The sequence below is a fragment of the Pimephales promelas genome, chromosome 8 (assembly GCF_988280905.1).
Source record: "Pimephales promelas chromosome 8, fPimPro1.hap1.1, whole genome shotgun sequence".
NCBI lineage: Eukaryota > Metazoa > Chordata > Actinopteri > Cypriniformes > Leuciscidae > Pimephales > Pimephales promelas.
The window spans coordinates 9,045,343-9,067,025 of record NC_142776.1 but is presented as its reverse complement, the minus strand read 5'-3'; the positions used below and the strand labels follow the sequence as shown (position 1 = coordinate 9,067,025).

General features: G+C 35.1%; 2 protein-coding genes across 4 annotated transcripts; one reads left to right on the top strand and one right to left on the bottom strand.

Moving 5' to 3' along the window:
• Nucleotides 1–5,714: 5,714 nt before the first annotated feature.
• On the bottom strand, nt 5,715–15,902 carry dytn (dystrotelin). Of its 3 annotated transcripts, none has more exons than XM_039689601.2 (15): nt 15,621–15,902; nt 15,447–15,486; nt 14,998–15,069; nt 14,691–14,889; nt 14,524–14,609; nt 14,348–14,448; nt 14,191–14,262; nt 12,936–13,099; nt 12,508–12,619; nt 11,222–11,334; nt 10,462–10,603; nt 9,099–9,172; nt 8,827–8,977; nt 7,771–8,257; nt 5,715–6,706 (listed from the first exon to the last, which is right to left on the bottom strand). In XM_039689601.2, exons 2-15 carry the CDS (start codon nt 15,463–15,465, stop codon nt 6,603–6,605), a joined length of 1,896 nt encoding a protein of 631 aa, XP_039545535.2. In that variant the 5' UTR covers nt 15,466–15,486; nt 15,621–15,902; the 3' UTR covers nt 5,715–6,602. The 3 variants fall into 3 exon arrangements, with proteins under 3 accessions (XP_039545535.2, XP_088990002.1, XP_039545534.2); XM_089133876.1 differs by having other exon boundaries at nt 15,780–15,858; XM_039689600.2 differs by having other exon boundaries at nt 5,716–6,706; nt 15,713–15,901.
• On the top strand, nt 15,819–18,724 carry casp20 (caspase 20, apoptosis-related cysteine peptidase). Its single transcript, XM_039689602.2, has 5 exons — nt 15,819–15,917; nt 16,586–16,908; nt 17,016–17,121; nt 17,764–18,256; nt 18,459–18,724. The coding sequence occupies exons 2-5, from the start codon at nt 16,609–16,611 to the stop codon at nt 18,589–18,591; spliced, it is 1,032 nt and encodes a 343-aa protein (XP_039545536.2). The 5' UTR covers nt 15,819–15,917; nt 16,586–16,608; the 3' UTR covers nt 18,592–18,724.
• Nucleotides 18,725–21,683: the final 2,959 nt, after the last annotated feature.

Here is a 21,683-nt window from a genome sequence, read left to right as displayed (position 1 = left end):
AGTTGAGCATTATTTGTTTGTATTCGGTACATTTCACTGTGGATTCTTTGGTAAACCAGTCGCAATTTCGGCGCAGGCTTTGCAAACAGACTTTTATGATATGGACTCAACAGTAATGCAACATATATATAATTGTATAAGTAACCATGTTAAAGGGGTCATTTTTTATAGTCTATTTTGCAAGATGTAAACAAAACTGGTCCAGAAGCACTTCCTGTTTGAGTTTTTTAACACTACATAAAATATACTGGGATTTTTACTGGGATAAAATACAAACATATAAAACTGAATCAAAAAGTTAAACAAACATCTTTAAGATTTTTTCTTTACATGTGAAATAAAGAAAACAGTTACAAACTGAAACAGTAAATGTTTTTTCTGGACCAGTGCTGTTTACATCTTGCAAAATGGTCTATACTGTTGTCTAAGGTCAACTTATGACGTTTGTGTGGTTTTACATTTAAAAAACATAATGAATAAGTAAGGCTATTCAATACCCTGGTTTATCGCATTGATTGAATACTTGGAAGTAAACACCCACTGCTATGATTGGATAACAGTTTTGCATATTATAATGAGTTTCGACCCCTGTCAGTTCACGTGGGGTATTTTGAAAACTTCCAATGTTGAAAAATGGCAATCGCAATGATTTACACACATACAAATACGATGACGAATCGCAGAACAATGAACCAACAACACCTTAAATAGAAAGGATATTCCAGCCTGTGACACCAGTAAGTTATCGTTAATCATGTAACGTGAGATTTCACAGTAGACATCAGACGATCTGTAACAATGCAATACTAGCACAAATAAAATACATTTAAAGGAGCATTTCACCCATTGCAACATTAATCTTTATTGAAAGTGGATCATATATGTAGTCGAAATGTAAAATCATTTTTTAATTTGGTGCCCTCTTGACTGAGAAAAGACAGAAAATAACCAAGGGGCGCCTTTGTGTTAAAAAACTACAGTTCCCAGAATTCCCCAACATTGCACAGCTCCGCAAGACACACCCACTAACCCACCCACCGGAACAGCGCAAACAGAGACGCAAACACACTCTTCCGTCTACAACGCTGACATTAGCTGTTACCAACCATCTATACAGGTCTAATGAGATCAGTGTTTGACTACGGCTGTATAGCATATGGATCTGCCTCCAAAACAAGCTTAAACAAACTTGATGGTTTGCAAAATCAAGCAATGAGGATAATTAGTGGTGCAATAAGAACTTCTCCAATAGCTGCAATGCAAGTAGAAGTGGGTGAGATGCCACTGCAATTGAGGAGGGACCAGCTAGCACTGGTATACTGGGCAAATATCAGGGGGCATAAAGAGAACCACATGTCTCAAATAGTATTAAGGGAATGTCAGGAAAAAGAAAGTATGAAAATCAAAAGTTATGGGTGGGTCATAAAAGATAAGGTGAATAACATGGGAATTGGATCTTTGAACATCTGCCCAACAGTGTCATATCCAATCGTGCCTTCGTGGATGTTACAAGAATTGAATGTTGATTTAGAACTATTGGAAGTAAAGAAGAAAGATGGAGTGGATAAGTATGGGGTAAGCAACTATATAACAGGAAAATACAAAGAGTGTGTAAAGATTTTTACAGATGCATCTAAAAACACTGAGAAGAGAGTAGGGGTAGCCTATGTAATTCCTGAGATGGGCATAGAAATGGCAAAAAGGATAAATGATGACCTAGCAGTGTATACTGCTGAACTGGTTGCCATATGGTTAGCACTCTTGTGGCTAGAGTCTAACAATTGTCTGCAGGCAGTAATTGCCTCTGATTCAAGTTCAGCAATGTACAGTATTCAGAACTATCGGTCTGATTCAAGGGAAGATATTTTGGTTGAAATTTTACAGCTAGCAAATGGAATACAAGCATCAGGAAGGAGGGTGACATTTGTATGGGTTCCAGCCCATATAGGAGTGGAAGGTAACGAAATGGCTGATGAACATGCAAAGAGAGTAACAGATAAAAACAATATAGATATAGATGTAAAATACAGTAAAGCAGAGATAAAAAGCATAATTAAGGCTAAAACTATTAAAAAGTGGCAACATATCTGGGATAATGGGTGCTCAGGAAGACATCTATATAGGATACAAGGGAGAGTGGGAAAAGAAACACACATAACCAGATCAAGACAGGAAGAAATTGTGCTGACTAGGATGAGGTTGGGTCATACAAAGTTGAATAGTACAATGTTTTTAATAAAAAAGCATGTAGATGGAAATTGTGAGTATTGCCAGAGTAATATACCTGAAACCGTAGAGCATGTAATAATGTACTGTCAGAAATACAATGAAGCAAGGCAAAGACTAGTTAATGAGTTGAAAGCAAAGAAAATGTCTTTAGAAACTAAAACATTATTGGACAGAAGTTCAAGGGAGAATTTTGATCTATTATTTTCTTTTTTGAAAAGTACAGGCCTTTTAAAAAGGATATAGGAATAAAGTTTTTTTTTTATTTATTTTTTTTATAAATAACTATGAAATTGCTGGTATATTTTGTTTTTAATAATAGTAAAGAATAAGACAGTAGCTCCTATGCCATACTCCAGTCCTGTGGTGACGGTAATGCACAAGAAATAGTTGCCAACCGCCAAATAAAAAGAAGAAGAAGATTAGCTGTTACCAGAGTAAGAGTAAGAGTTTGAAATTCATTTCATTTCAAACAAAATGTCTAGTTAGTTGGCTGTGGCCAACAGAACGATCGAGGGCGAGGGATGTAAGAGGACGGCGCGCTGCGCGAGGCCGGTGGCGTGAGTGATAATGAAAGACACCTGTGAGGCGCGCGCCGGTGCGTCTCTCACGAATAGAAGGAGCGAATGCATAAAATGGGGAGCGACGACGGCAGATCGAGAGAGAAACAGGCCTGATTTTATGTTTTGTTTTTGTTGTGTGTAACGCTGGCTTACTTTCGTTTTGTATTTGTTCATTTTACTATTAAAATGTTTAAATGTTCGCCGGTTCATGCCTCTTTCTTCCCACAACATTAAACCCCGTTCACGTTACATTTGTAAACACATTAACGTTAGTGAATTACTCCGCGTTTGTATTCATTTCTGTATGGTGAATGACTGCATGATACCTGGATGTTCTGAAGGCGAAACTTCACAACACAAACGTCCGTGTGCTCGTCTGATTCAGAGATTTCCTCCAGGAGAAATTGCCATCGTTGAAATTCTCTGCAGCAGACGGACTCTGTGTCCGTAGGCCGTGACACGCAGCGAGTGTACAGGCAACAGCAGGCCGCCGAGCTCGACCCAGTCCGGGCGTCTCCTGCTCCTCCATCAGCCTCAGCTGCTCTAAACTATACCGCAGCTCGTAAAGATAGCCACGAACATCGGATTCAAGCAGCAGACTTTCAAAAACCCTCTTCTTCCATATCATGTTTAGTTTCTTCCATTATCATAACTTCATATCTCCACAGGGCTTGTTAGCTTAGCTTCCAAACAAGATGGCGAATATTGATTTCAGGTTCTGCAAGTGAAGTCCCACCCACTGATCTGTAATAGGCCTGTGGGTGAGTGGGTGCCACACCCTTGAATAATAATGAGCTAATCATTGTAGTCTGTTGACATTTCAATTTTTTTTTTTTTTTTTTTTAATTTATTGTAAATTACAAAAATTAGTCAGATACATTCAAACACCAAACAGAAATAGAAAGGTTAACAAATTTCTCACATTATAAAATATAAGCATAAAAAAAATAGATACACACACACAAACATATCCATACATACGCATTACAATTATTTCATTTAAATAAAATAGATAAATAAATAAATAAAAATACAATAAAAATAGCTAGCCACAGAATACATAAATAATAAATTCCTCTTACACAGCCAATAAATATTGGGTAAATTAATCACTATAATATCAGGGAAGCTTACCAAATATATTTTCATAGCACTCTATAAGTCTATTACACTTCTTATTATCTATCAGGGTAAGAGAATTGAAAAGTAATTTAAGTTCTACTAAAAATAAAGGGAATGAGCGTTGAAAGCCTAAGAATTTCTGCTTATGAATGAAAAATTTCCCCAATAAAATTAGAAAGTTCACCACATGAATTAGAGATTGATCCTTACTATTATCATAATAACATATTACATCCTTGAGAGAAAAGTTATAAATCATCATGGGAGGAGGGAATATGAAATAATTTAACTTCTTTGTAGAATCACAATGAAAGAAAAGATGAGTAAAAGTTTCATCAGCACATCCACAAAAAGAACAGGAGCTATCAACATCCATATATTTGGATATAATTGAATTTACAGGATAAATTTTATGCAAGATTTTAAAATGCACTTCTTTTACCTTGTTGGAAATGCAAAATTTATGAGGTAAAAGCCATGTTTTTTTCCAATTTATATCATCCAACTGTGAATTCCAAAAAAAATGTCCTCTTGGAACGACTTTGTTTTTACTTTGCAATATTGTACGAATATATTTATTGTTACATTTTTTATCAAGTAATTGAATGCCGTTCAAAGACAATGTAGGTTGAGGATATGGGGTATTTACTTTATTAAAAAGAACATGACTCCTAATTAGATGGATCAACCCAGAAGGGATGGCTTTAACTACCGCATTGTATTCCTTAAAAGGAATGGGAAAACTGTGCTTCATCATGAAGTTCTCATATGACAAAACTGTTGACATTTCAATGAAATGTGACTTCCTGCTTATCGTGACGCAAAATGACGATTTTTACGTCACGATAAGCAGGAAATAAAACACTTAAATCCTTATTTCTCCCATCTCAGGGGAAAATAAGGGAATAAACCATGACCATTCAAAAATATGACTGGGTTTCTAAAGATACAAAGCTTAATGCAAATGGGTGAAGTGACCCTTTAACTCACATAAGTGTGTTGCACCACTCCTGTGGGATCCAATATAGAATCTAATTTTTAATATCATTCTGTCTGCAAATCCAGACTGTGTGTTGTTTATAAAGGAATCTGCGATGAAATGAAGCGAACAAACATGCAATGTCTTACCCAAGCAAGCTGGAACTTTTTTAAAAATAAAGTTCAACCACGCATTCCTAAAATTCGAGTCCAAAGGAAGCTTATTCACTGACTGTGTTCTCCCACAACCAGGCAATGCACAATATTTTGTGATCTTCGACAGCATTTTTATTGTTTGGTAGCTCGATCCAGTTTAGTGCCACGTAAGTCTATGTTACTTACAAGTTTATCAGTGACTGAGTTCAGGACTCTTGACAAAACTCAGGTATAATCAACAAATCTCTTATTTACATGTTTGTACTGTTAGATGAAATGCTTTCGTTAGTGTGTACTGTAGAGCTTGTGTGTGGTGAGCGTTCTGGCACAATATGGCTGCCGTCGCATCATCCACCACCACCAATGCTGCACATTGGTGGTGGTTGAGGAAATTTCCCCTTCCATATGTGAAGCGCTTTGAGGTCCCAGGAAAAGCGCTATATAAATGTAACAAATTATTATTATTATTGCTGAAATCAAGTTACAATGGAGATCACTTTATTCATGCGCTCGACATGTTTGATTGGCTACAATAGTCATCAGTGCAACCTTTCATGCCACGATCGGAATATAATGCTATAATTGACTTTTCATGATTGGTTAACCTTGAGAGCTGTAATAGTAAAAATGTGCTAAAAGAGGTTCCACATATATTTTACTTAGCTATTTCAAATGCAAACATGTTAGCCAATCACAGCAGTGGCTGTTACCACTGAAGTCTCACAGCAGACACGCCCCTTAAAACAGAGCCAAATCAGTGGACAAGGAAAATGCCCTTTATTTCCAAATTATGATCATTGATGTAAAAATCATAACATTATAAGTACAAGAACACCCCAGGAAACAAAACAAAACAAAAACAATGACGTTCATGACAACTTTAAAATAAAATAAAAACACTCTATGAATATGTGTATGAATATGTTTTGCATAACATGAGAATATAAAAAATGACTGTGTATTAAATGCAAAATATAAAAATGGATAATGTTTATTTGTTGTCCAACAAACTAAATATATTATGAGGACATTATTTAAATAAATAAAAAAGATCCAAAATGTCTAGTATTAAAAGTCAATTAAAAACAGCCTATAAAATCACATATTAACTATAGATGAATGTTATAATTAAGGGTCAGCCAACCATCATCTAAAAAAATAAACCCAGACAGACCCAAATGCAAAGTGAACGCTTCTGAAATGCCCTTGACAACAGATGTTATGTCAATAATTTGATCACTGAATTGCAATTGACCAGTCAAATCAAAAATCAAATATTCATGAAGGAACAAGAATATGATAGCGTTATCAGTATCATCCAGAATGTCAATACTGGTGCCTCTCTTATTAACCAATGTCTCATTTAGATTACCAATATAAATAAATAGTAAAGTAAATTTTGAAAAAGAGTTGCAACCTCTTTATATTTAGATTTAGATTGCATTAAATTGTGAATTGAGCTGGTAAATTGAAATTTATGATGAGCCTCGTGATGGGATGAGACTTTGGCTTGTAAAATTGGCTTGTACTGGTTGGAAGTGAGGGAATTGGCTGCCATCATGCCAAACTGGTGGTCCTCACGGAGTTGACAAAATGAGAAACTGTGTCTCTGACTCCCTCTGCTGCCGTCATTAGCATTTCCTTCTGTAGAAAGACAGACCCTGATGGAGAGAATGCAAAAAACAGCACAAACACACATTTATATTTTCTACTTAATCTATTCTGCTTACTAAGGCTCCATTTATTTAATCAAAAATACAGTGAAAATAGTACTACTGTGAAAAATTATTACAAATTTTAAAAAAAACTGTTTTCTATTTGTATATATATTAAAATATAATTTATTCCTGTGATGATTTTTCAGCATCATAACAACAGCATTCAGTGTCACATGATCCAATCATTCTAATATGCCTATTTAGTGCTCAAGAAACATTTATTATTATTATTATCAATGTTGAAACCAGCTTATAGAAACTTTAATTAACAGCATTTATTTTCATTATTAAATCAATGAATTAAAACAATAAATAGAAATCTTTTATAACATTATGAATGTATTCACTGTCACTTTTGTCACAATAAATGCATCTTTGATGAATGAAAGTATTAATTTCTCTCTTAAAATCGTATCGCAAATGTTTGAATGGTCTCATTGTTTGGAAAAAAATGGTAAGCAGAAAAAACAGTTTTCAACATTGATAATAATAATTTAAAAATGTTTCTAGAGCAGCAGATCAGCATATTAGATGATTTCTGAAGGATCATGTGATAAATCATCTGGATAAATGATACTGAATATATACTTATTTGTGCAATTAATAATTGTTCTTATTATCAATGTTGAAAACATTGTTTGCTGCTAAATATTTGTATGGAAACTTTGATGCATTTTCTTCAGGATTCTTTGATGAATAGAATGTTCAAAATAACAGCATTTATTTGAAATTGAAATATTATAAATGTCTTTACTCTCACTAGAATCAATTTAATGCACCCTTGCATAATAAAAGTATTAATTTATATATATTTTTTAAGATTTTTTTCTTACCCCAAAATGTTAAATGGCAGTGTACAATGGTTTCCACTAACATATTAAGCAGCACAACAGTTTTGACAATAATTCATGTTTCTTGAGCACAAAAACCACCATATTAGAATACTTTCTGTAGGATCAACAACAAAGCTTCAAAGTTGCAAGCATAATAAAAATGACTCCACAAACCTGTGGTTGTATATAGAGAAAGCTCATTTCTAAGTTGCTGTACAAGCTCACAAAGTTCCTCCTCGTCGTCCATCTGTGATTCGTCTGAGCCGGAATGCTCTTCCAGTGCTAAATCCGACATGGACTGATGGAATAAAGAAAGATCCTGTCTTTCAAGCAGTGCCTCCTGTTCCTCCTGTAGCCCCTCCTCCTCAAAGTCCTCTTGCTGCCCCGAAGCTGTCTGGACATCCTGGTTCAAAACACTATCTGTGTCATCTAGATTCGTAGAGATGTCTTCTGATACCTCATAAAGAGTCTCCTCCTCCAATTCTATTCCTCCTTCTCCCCCCTTCTCAATCTCCTCTTCTCCACTGGAGCTGTCATGAGGTTTTAAACAGCCTGGTTGTGTCCAGTTGTTCTCACTAATGCTGTCATCATGTTCTGGTTGAAGGTCTGAATGGGAATGAAAGTCAATTCTGGGTTCATCTCTAGCCCTACGACTCAACACCTGTGACAATGACAGCAAACGACATTTAAAGAACTTGTTTTACATTCATGTTTTACATAAATAAATACAAATATTTCCTACAACTAAAGTTCATTTGGATTGCACAGTTAACTACACTGTAGAAAAAAAAAAAAAAAAAAAAAAAGTTGCCTTAATTTTTTAAGAACAATCAACTTGAATGTCAAATTACATTAAACTGACTGAAAATTAGTTGGATTTTGTATAATTTATTTAAAAAAAAAGAATTTATTTTGATGAGTTGATCAATGCATAACTTATTGATCATATAATTATTTCTACAGTGTATTATAATCTTATTTGAGTGAAAGGTTGTTCCACCCTCAAACGTCATCAGAAAAGAAGAGATTTTTTTTGTATTAAATGATGTGCATGGATACATCATTTATAATACAGTAAATACTGCAATATTCCATCAAAATAATAATCGCCAATATTGATTTCATGGTGACCTTCAAGTTTATTAGTTAAAACTGTGCAATTCAAAGATGGAATTTAAATACATATATCTTATATTTAGGCCTAAATGCCCTCCTTATGTCACTTCTCACATGTCTGACTCTGTCCAGTTCGTCCTCCAGATGCTGATTATTTTGGTTGAGCGTCTCCATCATGGTCTTCAGCTCAGTGCATTTGTCCTCCAGTGAATCATGCTCTGACTGGGCTGCAACTCTCCACACCTGAAACTCTTTCTCCAGGAGCCTGCACACAAAAATGCAGTTATTTAACATGAACATACACACGTTCAAACATATGCACACACGGCACAAAAGACTGTCATGTCTTTTCTATAATCAAAGTTTTACTTTGAAAAAAGGCCCACCATTTATCTCTCTGCAGATCCCTCATGGCCTTCTGGGTAACACTGAGGTCTTTTTGGAGATCAGTTGTGTCTCTCTATAACATCATAAACATAAAAAAATATTCACAGGGTGATCATTCAGCATTATGACAATCTCCAGAGTGCAGCGAGCATTTTCTCCCATTCATTTTTTCTTAAATTTGACATTTTCGTCCCTGTTGTGATGGAAGAGTGAAGCAGCTTCTAGAATGAGAAAAAAATGTAGAGCAGGATTTGTTTTTGTCGTTTACTATTGGTGTGTAACTATTACCATTGGTGTTCACTTGCATCACTATAAATTGTGTTCACAAGCAGTAAGTTGCTGGCTGCAGTTCACTTTATGGCCACCAGTGTCTCTAATAACAAGGCTTTCTGAATTCTACATAATACCCCTTTAAAGATTAAAGGGATAGATTACCCAGAAATTCTGTCATTAATTACTCACCCTCGTGTCATTCCAAACACGTAAGACTTTCGTTCATCTTCGGAACACGAATGAAGATATTTTTGATGAAATCTGAGAACTTTCAATCCCTCCAAAGATAGCTATGCAACTGACACTTTGATGCTTCAAAAATGTTATAAAGAAATCGTAAAACTAATCCATATGAATTGAAATGTTGTAAAGACACTTGATCAATTTTTATAATGAACCGATTGAATTTAGGCTTTAATTCACATGTAAACATTGATCAGTAAACATGTTGTTCATGTTGTTGTGTTCCCTACAAGTTCGATTAACTTCTAAATATGAGGAAAATATATATATTTTTTTTTAAATATGAGGGCAGAACAAAATACTAAACTTGCTTAAGTTATTTATCTGACAATATTTTTGGGCAAAAAGGCAGGTACATTTATCATTTTTGCTATGCAAAAAAGAAAAACAAAAAACTCGCAGGAAAAAGCATAGACAAACTACAACATAATCCGTTTTTAATATTTCGTTGGATCTCTCTTGCTTTTGCATGTGTTCATAATTTCTTCGTCGGCCTACTTGTCAAAAGAAGGATCTGAACTGTGTCCACACAATACCAAACAATTGGTATTTTTCATTACATTATCACAAATTAAAAAAAAATGGACTCCAAGCACAACTATGCAATATGCTTACAAAATCCTTAATATTTTTTTAAACTAAATTTAATAATAATTTTTAACATATTTAAATAAATGTGGTCAATTTTCCTAGGCCTATCGCTTTTGGCCACCACTAAATACAACTTTTGTTGAAATCACAAGAAAAAAAAAGACTTTATAAAAGCCTAAATATTTTATTTATATCTTATGTGTATTTTTGCAATGCTGTATTGGAATGGGAGCTCACTGACTGCAGGTAAGTTACCTGAGGAATCTCGATCTCTTCCGTCTGCAGGGCTTTAGACTGCACTGTAACCGCAGCAGGGGTGGCACTGGCAGTCAGACTTGTTTCAGGAGCATTATGCATGTCTGGGTCTTCCACAAACTGCAGTACTGGAGAGGGGGCACTGCAGACACAAACATATACCACAGGTATGGGAAGTATTCTACACGTTTAATATACAGAATTACACAAAAAAGTATGTAGCTATACCTGCAGTGACTGTCATAGTATACAGTGAAATATTATTTTTAGATTATGTCTCTCACAGTGGACATGCACCTACGATGACAATTTCAGACCCCTCCTAAGTGGGAGAACTTGCAAAATAGCAGGGTGTTCAAATACTTATTTTCCTCACTGTATGTGTGCATCTTCCCCTTTAATTTTCTTAATTTTCATCCTTGCATCTCCTCTTATCTTTCAGCATTGTGTTTGCATGCATGGGAGAGGTAGGTTTCAAATAAACTCTGATTAATCTAATTCAATTTTTTCTTTTAATCATATTTAAGAGATTATTATACATATTGAATGAACTGGGCTAGTTAAGTGCTAACAAAGAGTCCCGCGCGCCAAAGCGATTGAGTGCACGCACTGAGACGACAGAGGTATGTATCAACTCATCTTAGTTAAGGGAATAACAGAGTTTAATATGAAAAAAAAATTGTGGAGTATCCCTTTAAAAATCATTCACAGTTTAAAGGTTTGATTTCTTTCCAACACAAACCACACATAAAATGTGTACCTAGACCCTGTTCTCAGGGCTCTCTTCCTCTCTGCTTCTCTCCGGGTGTGTCGAGGCACCAAAGCATGTCGAGCGCTGGAGGCCAGTGATGCTATTGACTCCTTCCATGATGGCTGAACAAACCATAACACATTATATAAGGCATAATTAAAAGAGTATGTGTTATTTAAACTATATTTTGTTCGATAATGATATAATTGATAAATGCCTAAAAATTCTAAAATATTTTGTCTAAATAAATGAAAAATAAAACAATAAAAACTATATTCAATTATTTCAATTACTCACAGCAAATTAAAGCTGCAGTCCGCAGTTTTTCCTCTTTGTCGCCATCTCTGTTCGAAATCTGCAATTGCAGTTATTCGCGGAATTATCAACTTCACGTGTACTTCGACGCGACACAGCGCGGATGAACACAATGTTTGAGGAGAATGTGCGGCTGTCAGTCACCGCGCCGGTGTGGATGCTGGCATTCAGAATCACAGATTATTCTTTTTGGAAGTTTGACCAACATAATAAACTTCACTGGAAAATGTCATCTGAACAAGTAGGCTAAGTAACATCCACTTTTGTTCTGATTCTGACATTGGAGTAAATCGTGCTGATTAAATCTAAAAAGTGCTTATCATATCACGCAAAACCGTGCAAATTATACTTTGTTCTCAAATTGTTAATGTTAACAACGTCAGTTTTGCGTGACTACATGTGTCCTTCCGATATGTATCCTTGAACTTGTTAGTCATTTTTAGTCATTTTAGAGAGCTAACACATGGTTGCAGTCTCTTTTTTCCGTAAGTTAGACACTCCGAAGTCCGAACGTAGTCTTTTACATTTTACAGAATATGTGACTATGTTGTCACTGGTGATTATCATTTGAACCTTTCTGGATCCGCCATCCATTGATAAGTTTACTTATATCAAGTGCTGTGAGAAAAGGCTATAAATCTCCACCTCCAACATCCTCACACGCAATATAGCCTACTAGCCGAGACTCCTTCTTTATGTGTACAGATGTGACGTAATGACGCAAAGACATGCTCGAATCTGCCGCGGAAATCCATCAGTACCACTGAAGTTTTATAACAATTATAACAAGCTTACTGCTTTGAATCGAGCTAAGGCAAGCAGAGAGTTTTGAATGCTGGCTGGTTATGTATTTGCTCAAATATGTATTTTGGATTATCTTTAACCCAAAAAAAGCTCCGGACTGCAGCTTTAAGGCATAAAACTTGACATCCCTACTTAATACATCCACAGTATGTAAAACATTATGCATGGTAATACACCTGAGTGCAATATTCCAGTACAGGATGGGATGGCTTGTGTTTCCGGGTGCGTCTCTCAGTCAGAAAGCAGCTTTGGCAGAGGTGTACATTCAGGCATTTCAGACAGCGATACCTATGAGAAGAGACGGTCATGCCAGGTCACTATCCATTTCATCTACCAGACAGCACGCATGTCAGCCCTAATACAATCATTCCAGTGTTATTTTAGTGGTAGTATCAGTTTTAATTTGAGTTACATTTTTGGTCATTTTGCTATGTATTTTTGTCTTTTTTTAGTATTGCTATTTAGGTTTCATTTAATTTGTTTCAATTTTTGTTTTAGTAAAGGATAATAACCCTGAAACATAAACATTGCAACCAGAGCTGTGGGCCAGTAAACCAGTTTCAAACTTTGCAAGGATGTATAGCACTAATATTATAAAACCCACCTGAGGCCAGTGATCGGAAAGGCTTTACAGACATGGCAGTGGACTCTGTGTTGTACAGCCTCACTCACTGAAATCCTGTAAAGAGTGGACAGCCATAACAGCAGACGGGGTTCTGACTGTAGCCAGCCAATAAAATGCTCTTCAGTGACTTCTGCTCGGATTACCTGAGAGAGAGAGAGAGAGAGAAAAAACCCTGATTTTCTGAAAATCTACAACAATCTAAAACTACTAAGGGCTGTACCTTCAAATACATAAAAGGGAACATGTATTGTAAATTGCTTTGAATGAAAGAAATCTGCTCAACAGGGATTTTCAAACTTTTTGATGCCACAGCTTAGCAAAAATATGGTCCTCTTGTGAGGGACCACCTTTCTAAAATAAAGGCATTATATTTGCATGTATATATTCTGTGTATAGTCAAACCAAGATTGATTCAGACACCTTCAAAATTTCTCACATTATCTCAGTTTATAGGAATTGGTAATAAAATATTACAAGAACTCATATTTCACTGGTTTTGGCCCTAATTCTGTTAGTCTGTCTCACAAATGAATTAGGTTGAATAGCTGTCAGCTGTTGAATTTAAGTACACAATTAGATAATACCAATTTAGGTCAACCAATTACCAAACAATGCTAAAAAAGTTTCAGTCAGGGATGTAAAAAGGTCGCATTAGAAATTAAAGTAAAAAAAAAAAAACTTAAGCAAAACAGGTACAGGTCAAAGTGTATCTGGTGTCCTAATAATTTTTGGTTTGATATACGTGTATATACAGTTGTGCGTATACATATATACAGTTGTGGTCATAATTAATGGCACTCCTGGTAAATATGATTTAAAAAAATGGCTGTAAAAAATTATTTTTTGATCTTTCAGTCAAAGAAATTGCAAAAAAAAAAATACTTTCATTGAAGTAAAATCATTGAAAGTGCGGGGGAAATCCCATTATGAAATAATTGTTTTTTTTTCAACAAAGGAAGACTTTTGGTGGTTTTACTTCATGAAAGTTGCAGTAATGCATTTTTTTTTTACTTTAATATTTTTATTGTGTGGTAACCGTTTTTTTTAAAAGCAATAAGGTACTTGAGGCAAGTGCTGTATCGTGAATAAGTAACGACTCCACTTGGTGTCATGCCCAATAACGCCCTTCAGCCGTTACTTATTCACGATACAGCACAGCCTCTCGTACCTTATTGCTTACATACAGTATATGTGTGTGTGTGTGTGTGTAATATGTTAGGAGAATGTACAATACCCCTTTGAAGCAGGAGGACACTGCAGTTTCAGCAAGGCCAAACACATGGTTTTCTTGAACCACTGCAGGAACCTTAACCAGATGTTTTAATTTAGAAATGTGCTGTATTTGTTAGAAGTGGCTCTTATTAATTGGATCAAGCTATTGCTTTTCTCACCTGGCTGAGGTCTTCCAGCAGGACTCTGAGTGCACTTTGACTGATGGAGCCCCTGTTGCTCTCCTTATTCCCACTGTAGCTCTCAGCCAGTCGGAACAGAGCTGCAGAGACACAATAATACATTCTGAAAGCTATAGACAGAATCAGAATAAGTGATAAAAATCAAGTGAACAGACCCTTCTGTTTAGCTGAGAGAGTGTCTCCACAGAGGGTGATCAGCGCGGCCTCCACAGACCTGAGCAGAATAACCCCGGTTTGCTCTCTAAAAGAAAGCAAAGTTAAATCACACATGCATAAATACAGAAATAGACCTATATAATGTTGAATCATAGTCACTCCTCACCTGTCAAACAGTTTAAAGAGAAGCCTCGTGGTTTGATCTGTGGCTTCAGGTACTGCCTGACCAGGAAGTTCATGTGAAATGCTCTGGAATAACTCTTCTAGAAGCTGCTCTACATCTTCTTGAGCAAGACTTATCATTGATTCCCCAGAACATAAAGTATTTAAAACTGGGCGCAAATCCTCCAGTGACACCAGGTGCACTGCAGTTTGAAAAAAAGAAGTGAGATAGTAAGTGTGTGAGATTATATATTATTATATAAAAGCATCCTACTGCATTCACATAGAAAATTAAACACAGAAAAACTTACTCTGACATAGTTTTTGTAATGAGCGAAGCTTTAGAGCAGCTCGATACACTGCAGGACGAACCTCATTCAGACCTTTTGTGGGAGAGATACATTAATCAGTAAAAAATAAAATAAAAGTTTTAAAACTTTTTTTATTTGTTAAATAACAAATTGATGGAATTTTGATCAATAAATGTACTTAATGTTCAATATATTATTGCATTGGCCCACAGAGAAAGAGATTCCATTCTAAACACGCACAATATATACAGTATATATATATATATATATATATATATATATATATATATATATATATATATATATATTCTATAATAATTAACAAATAAATACATTATTATTTACAGGTCGTATTCAGCATTATTTATTATTCTTAACACACCTTACACAGACATTTTCTGCCATTTTCATCCTGAATGAAACAGGGAAGTAACAGGGAACAAACTTACCAATGCTATCCACATCCATAACAGTTCACTGTATAAAACCCTGGTTGTGGAGACAAAAAAATAAATAAATAAATAAATAATAAATAAATATCAGTGATCATCTACACCATATTCCTTTTTATTTTCAACTACATTATCTTCTTTGAGAGAATTTTTAGAAGTGAATAGATTAACCTAGCATGGAAAGTAGCAGGCTAACAAGGATTCAGCACAAAAAAAGTAACCTGTGCCCCGCAAAACTGAATACAAAATAAAACTACTCATACATAATGTGGCTTGACTTCCTGAGGCTCACTATCAATATTTAGTCAAAGGTTAGTTAAAGGGTGGTACATTTTTATGGATTATTCGCATAGGTCGACCCAACAGAAGACTAGGCAACCCAGAATATCTGGCAACCACACCCTCATTCACATTATTTGCGCGCCTTCGTGATGAGTTCTGTGAGGGAAACTATTATCTGACAAGAAGGTCGGTGTTTTATAAATTACAAATAAGTTACCTCCAAACGTCTTTGCTAATATATATTATTGCAAATTAGATAACGTTAGATCGATGTTTGGATTTGTACATTTTGTATAAATGTGATGCAACAAAGTAGTGCAAATGAATAGCTGAAGCTACAGTATTAGCCTAAGTTAGCTGCTACCCTGTTGTAATAAAGGGAAAATGAAAGCAAAGCATAACTTACTAAGCACATTTATTTTATTCGTCTCGTCAGATAATCTTGAACCGAACGGTTTAATATTAATGTTATAAACACGCTATTATAGCAATTGTCAAATAAGTATTGTATTTAGCATATTTACATCGTACTATAGATTAATCTACTTAAAATATATAATAGTGAACTTTTTGCTCACCTGTACGCTATGAATTTGTTTCCTTGTGAACGTCCTTTTTAAACTCGCATGCACAAGCTGCCTCTTGCCTGGTTTGTGTTACTTATAGTTAATAATGTATTGAACAGAGAGGTTTTATTTCACTTTGTCCTTTTCAGAGCTAATGGCCATTATTAGGTTATTAACTCTTTGTATTTTTGTTTAGCATTTCTTTGCTTTGAAGTGAATATGAACAATTTACTGTTGGCTTACTCAATTTCATAAACTAACATCTATTTATGTTCTTCTTCTCTCCAGTTCATCAGTGTTGATTTTGTAAAATGGACAAAAAATATCTTCAGAGAATTGTCAAACATAAAGTCTTCCTCATAGATACTTTATCTGTAGATGCCGAATTCATCTTGCAGAATGTGCAACAGGCTAAACTTATTACTCAACGTGAATATATGAACCTCACAGATATTTCTGAAAGACAAAAGAAAATCATCAACCTACTTGACAAACTCATCGGAAAGGGGGAGGAAACTTGTCGCAATTTCATAGACCTTTTATGGAATGATAGTATTTTGGAAATATGTCCAACATTAAAGGATCATGCCATTTTTGATGCCCCAGTACAGGTGATGTAAATACAGGTGATGCTCATATTAAAATTAATGTAGATGATGCACTCAAGTATGTTTTCTGCCACTGCCCACTGATGTGTGCGTATGTGCTTTTATTTCAGGTCTCTCAATACAAAATATCACAAATTCCACGTGGTATCTGCGTAATCTTCAATAATGTACATTTTACGACCATGAAGGAAAGAAGCGGATCAGATAAGGACCAAAGTTTGTTTTTTAAATATTTTTGCATTGTATTTAGATATTTAGCATTAGATATTTTGGTAACATTTAATTTACGGTGTCCTTGTTACACGTTACATGTAGTTACTATAGTACTAACTATACATTATGCATGATTACATGCAACTAACCATATACACAACCTTTATCGTAAACCTACACCTATCGTAAACCAACCTTTATCTGTTGTTAGTTAATATTACTTGGTACTTAAATGTATATTACACTGTAACAACAAGGACATCTTAAAAATAAAGTGTAACCACTATTTTAAGTTACACCATGGTGGTCTGTCTAAATACTTGATTCTGATTGGCTTAAAGGTGTGCAGTAAAACGTTTTTTAAAGTATTGATGCCGCAAGTATCAATAACAGCTTTAAATTGTCAATGCCAGGAAAAGACCATGCCAGGATTATCTACTCTTATTGTGTAAAGGAAAATATAAGAAAATAATTCAGAAAAGAAAATAGTTTGATTTGTTTTAATAATTCTAAATATTTATATACTTTTTCATTTTTTTTATTAAATTATAATATTTATTTGACCATTTTTATAAATATTATTTATTTATCATTTTTTATATCAATGAATATATTGAGTTGATTATTTTCTCTTTTCAACCCCAGATTACCTTGACAAAGTTTTCCGCTGGCTGGGGTTTAAGGTGGAGGTGCACAAAAATAAAACTGCAGATGAAATGAAGAATCTCCTCACAGACCTGGGGAAAACAGTAGATGGAGACTGCTTTGTATGCTGTGTCCTCTCCCACGGCAACAAAGAAGGAGTCTGTGGAACCGATGGTGATGTTGTTTCTGTTGATGAAATACGGGAGCCTTTCACTTGCCAAAGACTAGCCGGCAAGCCCAAACTGTTTTTTATACAGGCATGTCGAGGGAGTAAAAATCAACATCGTGTGAAAGTCCAAGCGGACGCTCCAGAAGATGGAGAGTCAGAGATGGAGGTGGATGGTGGTGATGATTTTGATGTCACAATCCCAGCTGACACGGATTTCCTCATTGCCCGGTCAACCACTGACGGTCACTATTCTTATAGAAAGCCAGAAGAGGGCTCCTGGTTTATTCAGTCTCTCTGCCAAAACCTAGAGAAACATTGTCCACTGTAAGTTTGTAACAAAGATTTCATGCAGCACTTTTATGTTCATAATGAACATTTGAGTATACGAAGTAGAGAAAATTATAAAGGAAAATAATGTGTACACTGTACTGAAATCAATAACATTCACAAAATCTGAAATATATATACCGGTAGGCTACTATTTAAAAAAAAAAAAAGTATTTATTGATTTTTTTTTTGTCCCCAGGGGTACAGACATCCCAACGATCCTGATTTGTGTGAATAATGACGTTAGCAGTAAGGGGATCAAATGCGCACAAATGCCTGTCCATGAAGTTGCCATGAGGAAGAAACTGATCCTGCAGCCAGTGAACCACTGAAAGCTCCTACATATGTCATGCTAAGATGGCTCGATATGTCTTTTTTATATACATTTCATAATATAGGATAATTTCAATCTCAAAAAGGGCTGTAAAAAGAGATATGTTTACTTTACTCTTCCTTGTTCTTAAAGGACTTTTCAAAAAAAAATAAGGGCCAAAACTGTTTACTTAAAGGAAATCAAAAGCCATTTGAGATCAATTTGTTTTTCCAGGTGTAATAAGTTTGTATATATATATATATATATATATATATATATATATATATATATATATATATATATATAAACAGTGGTTAACACATTTGTTTATACAAAATGTTTCTACTTTTCTATATACACTACTTTCTGTACCCTATAAATGTATAAATACACTCATTTAATTATTTTATAATAAATATTTTTAAATGGTGTATTACTGCATGCAAAATTGGAATGCAATTTAATGTATACCTGCAATACACATTAAGTCAGAAACATTGCATCAGTTAGGATGACAGGAGTGGTATGTGTCAAATGTAGGGGGTTTATATTAGGTGTCTTTTAATAACTACATCAAAAAAATCATTAGGTACAATGTTAGGAAGAGTCAATATTGTAATAATAAATGTAATTACAGAAGTTAATTATAGCTTTAATTACATTCTGATTTTTTTAAGTATAAACAATGTAAAATTAATGTACACAATAATTGCATTGTATCAAATGATTAATTGCTAATACACAGTAGTTGTATAATGAAGTATCGTCATTGACATTTTTCCTAGTTACAAAGTTAAATGCAGATATCTCCAAAAAAGATCTTCCAAGTCAAAAATCAGATCGAGATATATCCATAATTAAATCACTGTAAGTTGCTTTGAAACAATCAGTATTTTATAAAGTGGTATTAGTCCAGTCATTTTAAGTCAAAATGGGGGTCAACCTTGAACAAATTGCAACAGAAGCAAACTCAGCTGATTTTGTGTCCTTAATATGTCCTGAGTAAGGAAAAAAAGCCCCGAAGAATCCCATTAGGGGAAGGTTTAGAAAAAGACCCAAATATATCCCATTAATTCGCCTATTCATTCTTTTTCTCATGCGAAAAGGGTAAAAAATTTTAATCTTTAGATATTATCATGAAAATCACTGAGTTGATTACTTACATCAAGACAAACAAAAAATGTATTACAAGTTTTTTTGCAATTGTTTGTTAAACTGTATGGACACTGACAAAGTTCTCAATGCTTCGGTTTGAATGTAGGGACCCTTATTATGCTGCCGTGTTAGTGTGGGGCTATTTTGAGCCTAGTTAGTGGTAATAAAGCGATTTTTATTTGTCATTACTCTATGCCCTATTTACTAGCGTTATAGGCTAAACTGTTTTTACAGATAAAACTATTTACATTTGGCAATCATGAAAACAAATCTTAGATAACGGTTGACTAATGTGTAATTAGACCAAAGGTTCATTTTGCGCCGGAGTTGTCCTTTAAGCCTGGACTCAGACTTAGCCTGACAGTTAGCCTTCCCCGCCGGACCAGGGGTGCGTTTCCCGAAAGCATCGTTAGCCAACTATGGTCGCAAGTTCCGTCGTTATCAGCATAGTTCAACTAGTCGGGGTTTCCCGAAACCATCGTTCCAACGAACATTCGCAAACAGCATCGCAAAGTTGTTTGGTTTGAATGACAGCTCTCGACCTGCGGTTGGAGGTATCGTTTCTATATTGCATGACATTTGGAGGTAATAAATCCTTATCTTGAGCAAAATAAGCAAGCTGACATTCAGTACAACCAGCACTGTAATAAATTAGTTCAGCCTCTGGAAACAACATAGTTGAATCCAATCTAAAAGCCATCGGTTTACCGAAATACCAAAAAATAACTCTGTGTCCGCTAGATGTCGCCATTGCATCAGGAATGAAATGTAAGTTCACAGCAGTGTGGTATGCCAGCCTAGCTCGTGAAAAAGCAGCAGCCCTCTTTTTTCATTCATAGATTGATGCTGTGATGATGATAGCGCATTTGAGCATGATGGTTTTAATTAAAACACATCAGTGATCACAGCAGTTATTTTTTGGTATTTCGGTAAACAGATGGCTTTTAGATTGGATTCAACTGTATTGTTTCCAGAGGCTGAACTAATTTATTACTGTGCTGGTGTGAACTCTTGACACTCGCACACACATAGAAGCAAAACGACCCCTAATCTGCGAGCGAGATGTCTTTTTCCGATGACTTTTTCCTACTGGAAAAGTAAGATACTTTTATTTTTGACACTGATTAGCAACCTGTATGGTTTTTTTTTAGAATCTATAAAACATTTTGTATTATTTAAAATGAATGATAAAGCATATTGGTATACTTTTAAATGGTCCATGATTTCAACTTTACATAGTGTGAAAAAGATTGAACTTTTTCTAACTGTTTCAGCACGGGGCTGCAGGAGCGTGTCGTGTGTCTCACTTGCACAAACAGACATGCTACTGTCAAAAAGGTCAATTTAGAGAGAGAGAGAGAGCGAGAGAGCTTTTCAACATCTTTATGGAAATGACTGATAAAGTAAGATGCTTTTTATTTTTTCACATCATATTTAAATCTAAATGTTTCCTTATAATCTATAAAACACGGTTTCATTTTTTAGCTCGTGTGAGATTTTCTCTGGGTGAAGGAACATGCAACCGTCTCATACCCTCACACAGACGCATAGAGAGACGCTCTCACAGAGGTCACTCTCAAAGACCGGATAGAGATAGAGAGAGAGAGAGAGAGAGAGAGAGAGAGAGAGAGAGAGAGAGAGAGAGAATCACAGGGGAGATCATCACCACTCAAGTAAGCTGCTTTTATTTTACAGACCATATTTATATGTGATATGGGGATATTATTAGAAAATTATTCTGGCAATGCAACAGCAGGCATGGTGAGAGAGAGAGTCACAGGGGAGTTATTTCCCCAAAGGGGTCAATAGGCCAGAAACAAAGTGTCAAAGTGAATGATCGGTGCCTGGATCAACAGGTCAGAACCAAAATGTCAAAGTGAATGATTGGTGCCTGGATCACCAGGTCAAAACCAAAATGTCAAAGTAAATGATCGGTGCCTGGATCACCAGGTCAGA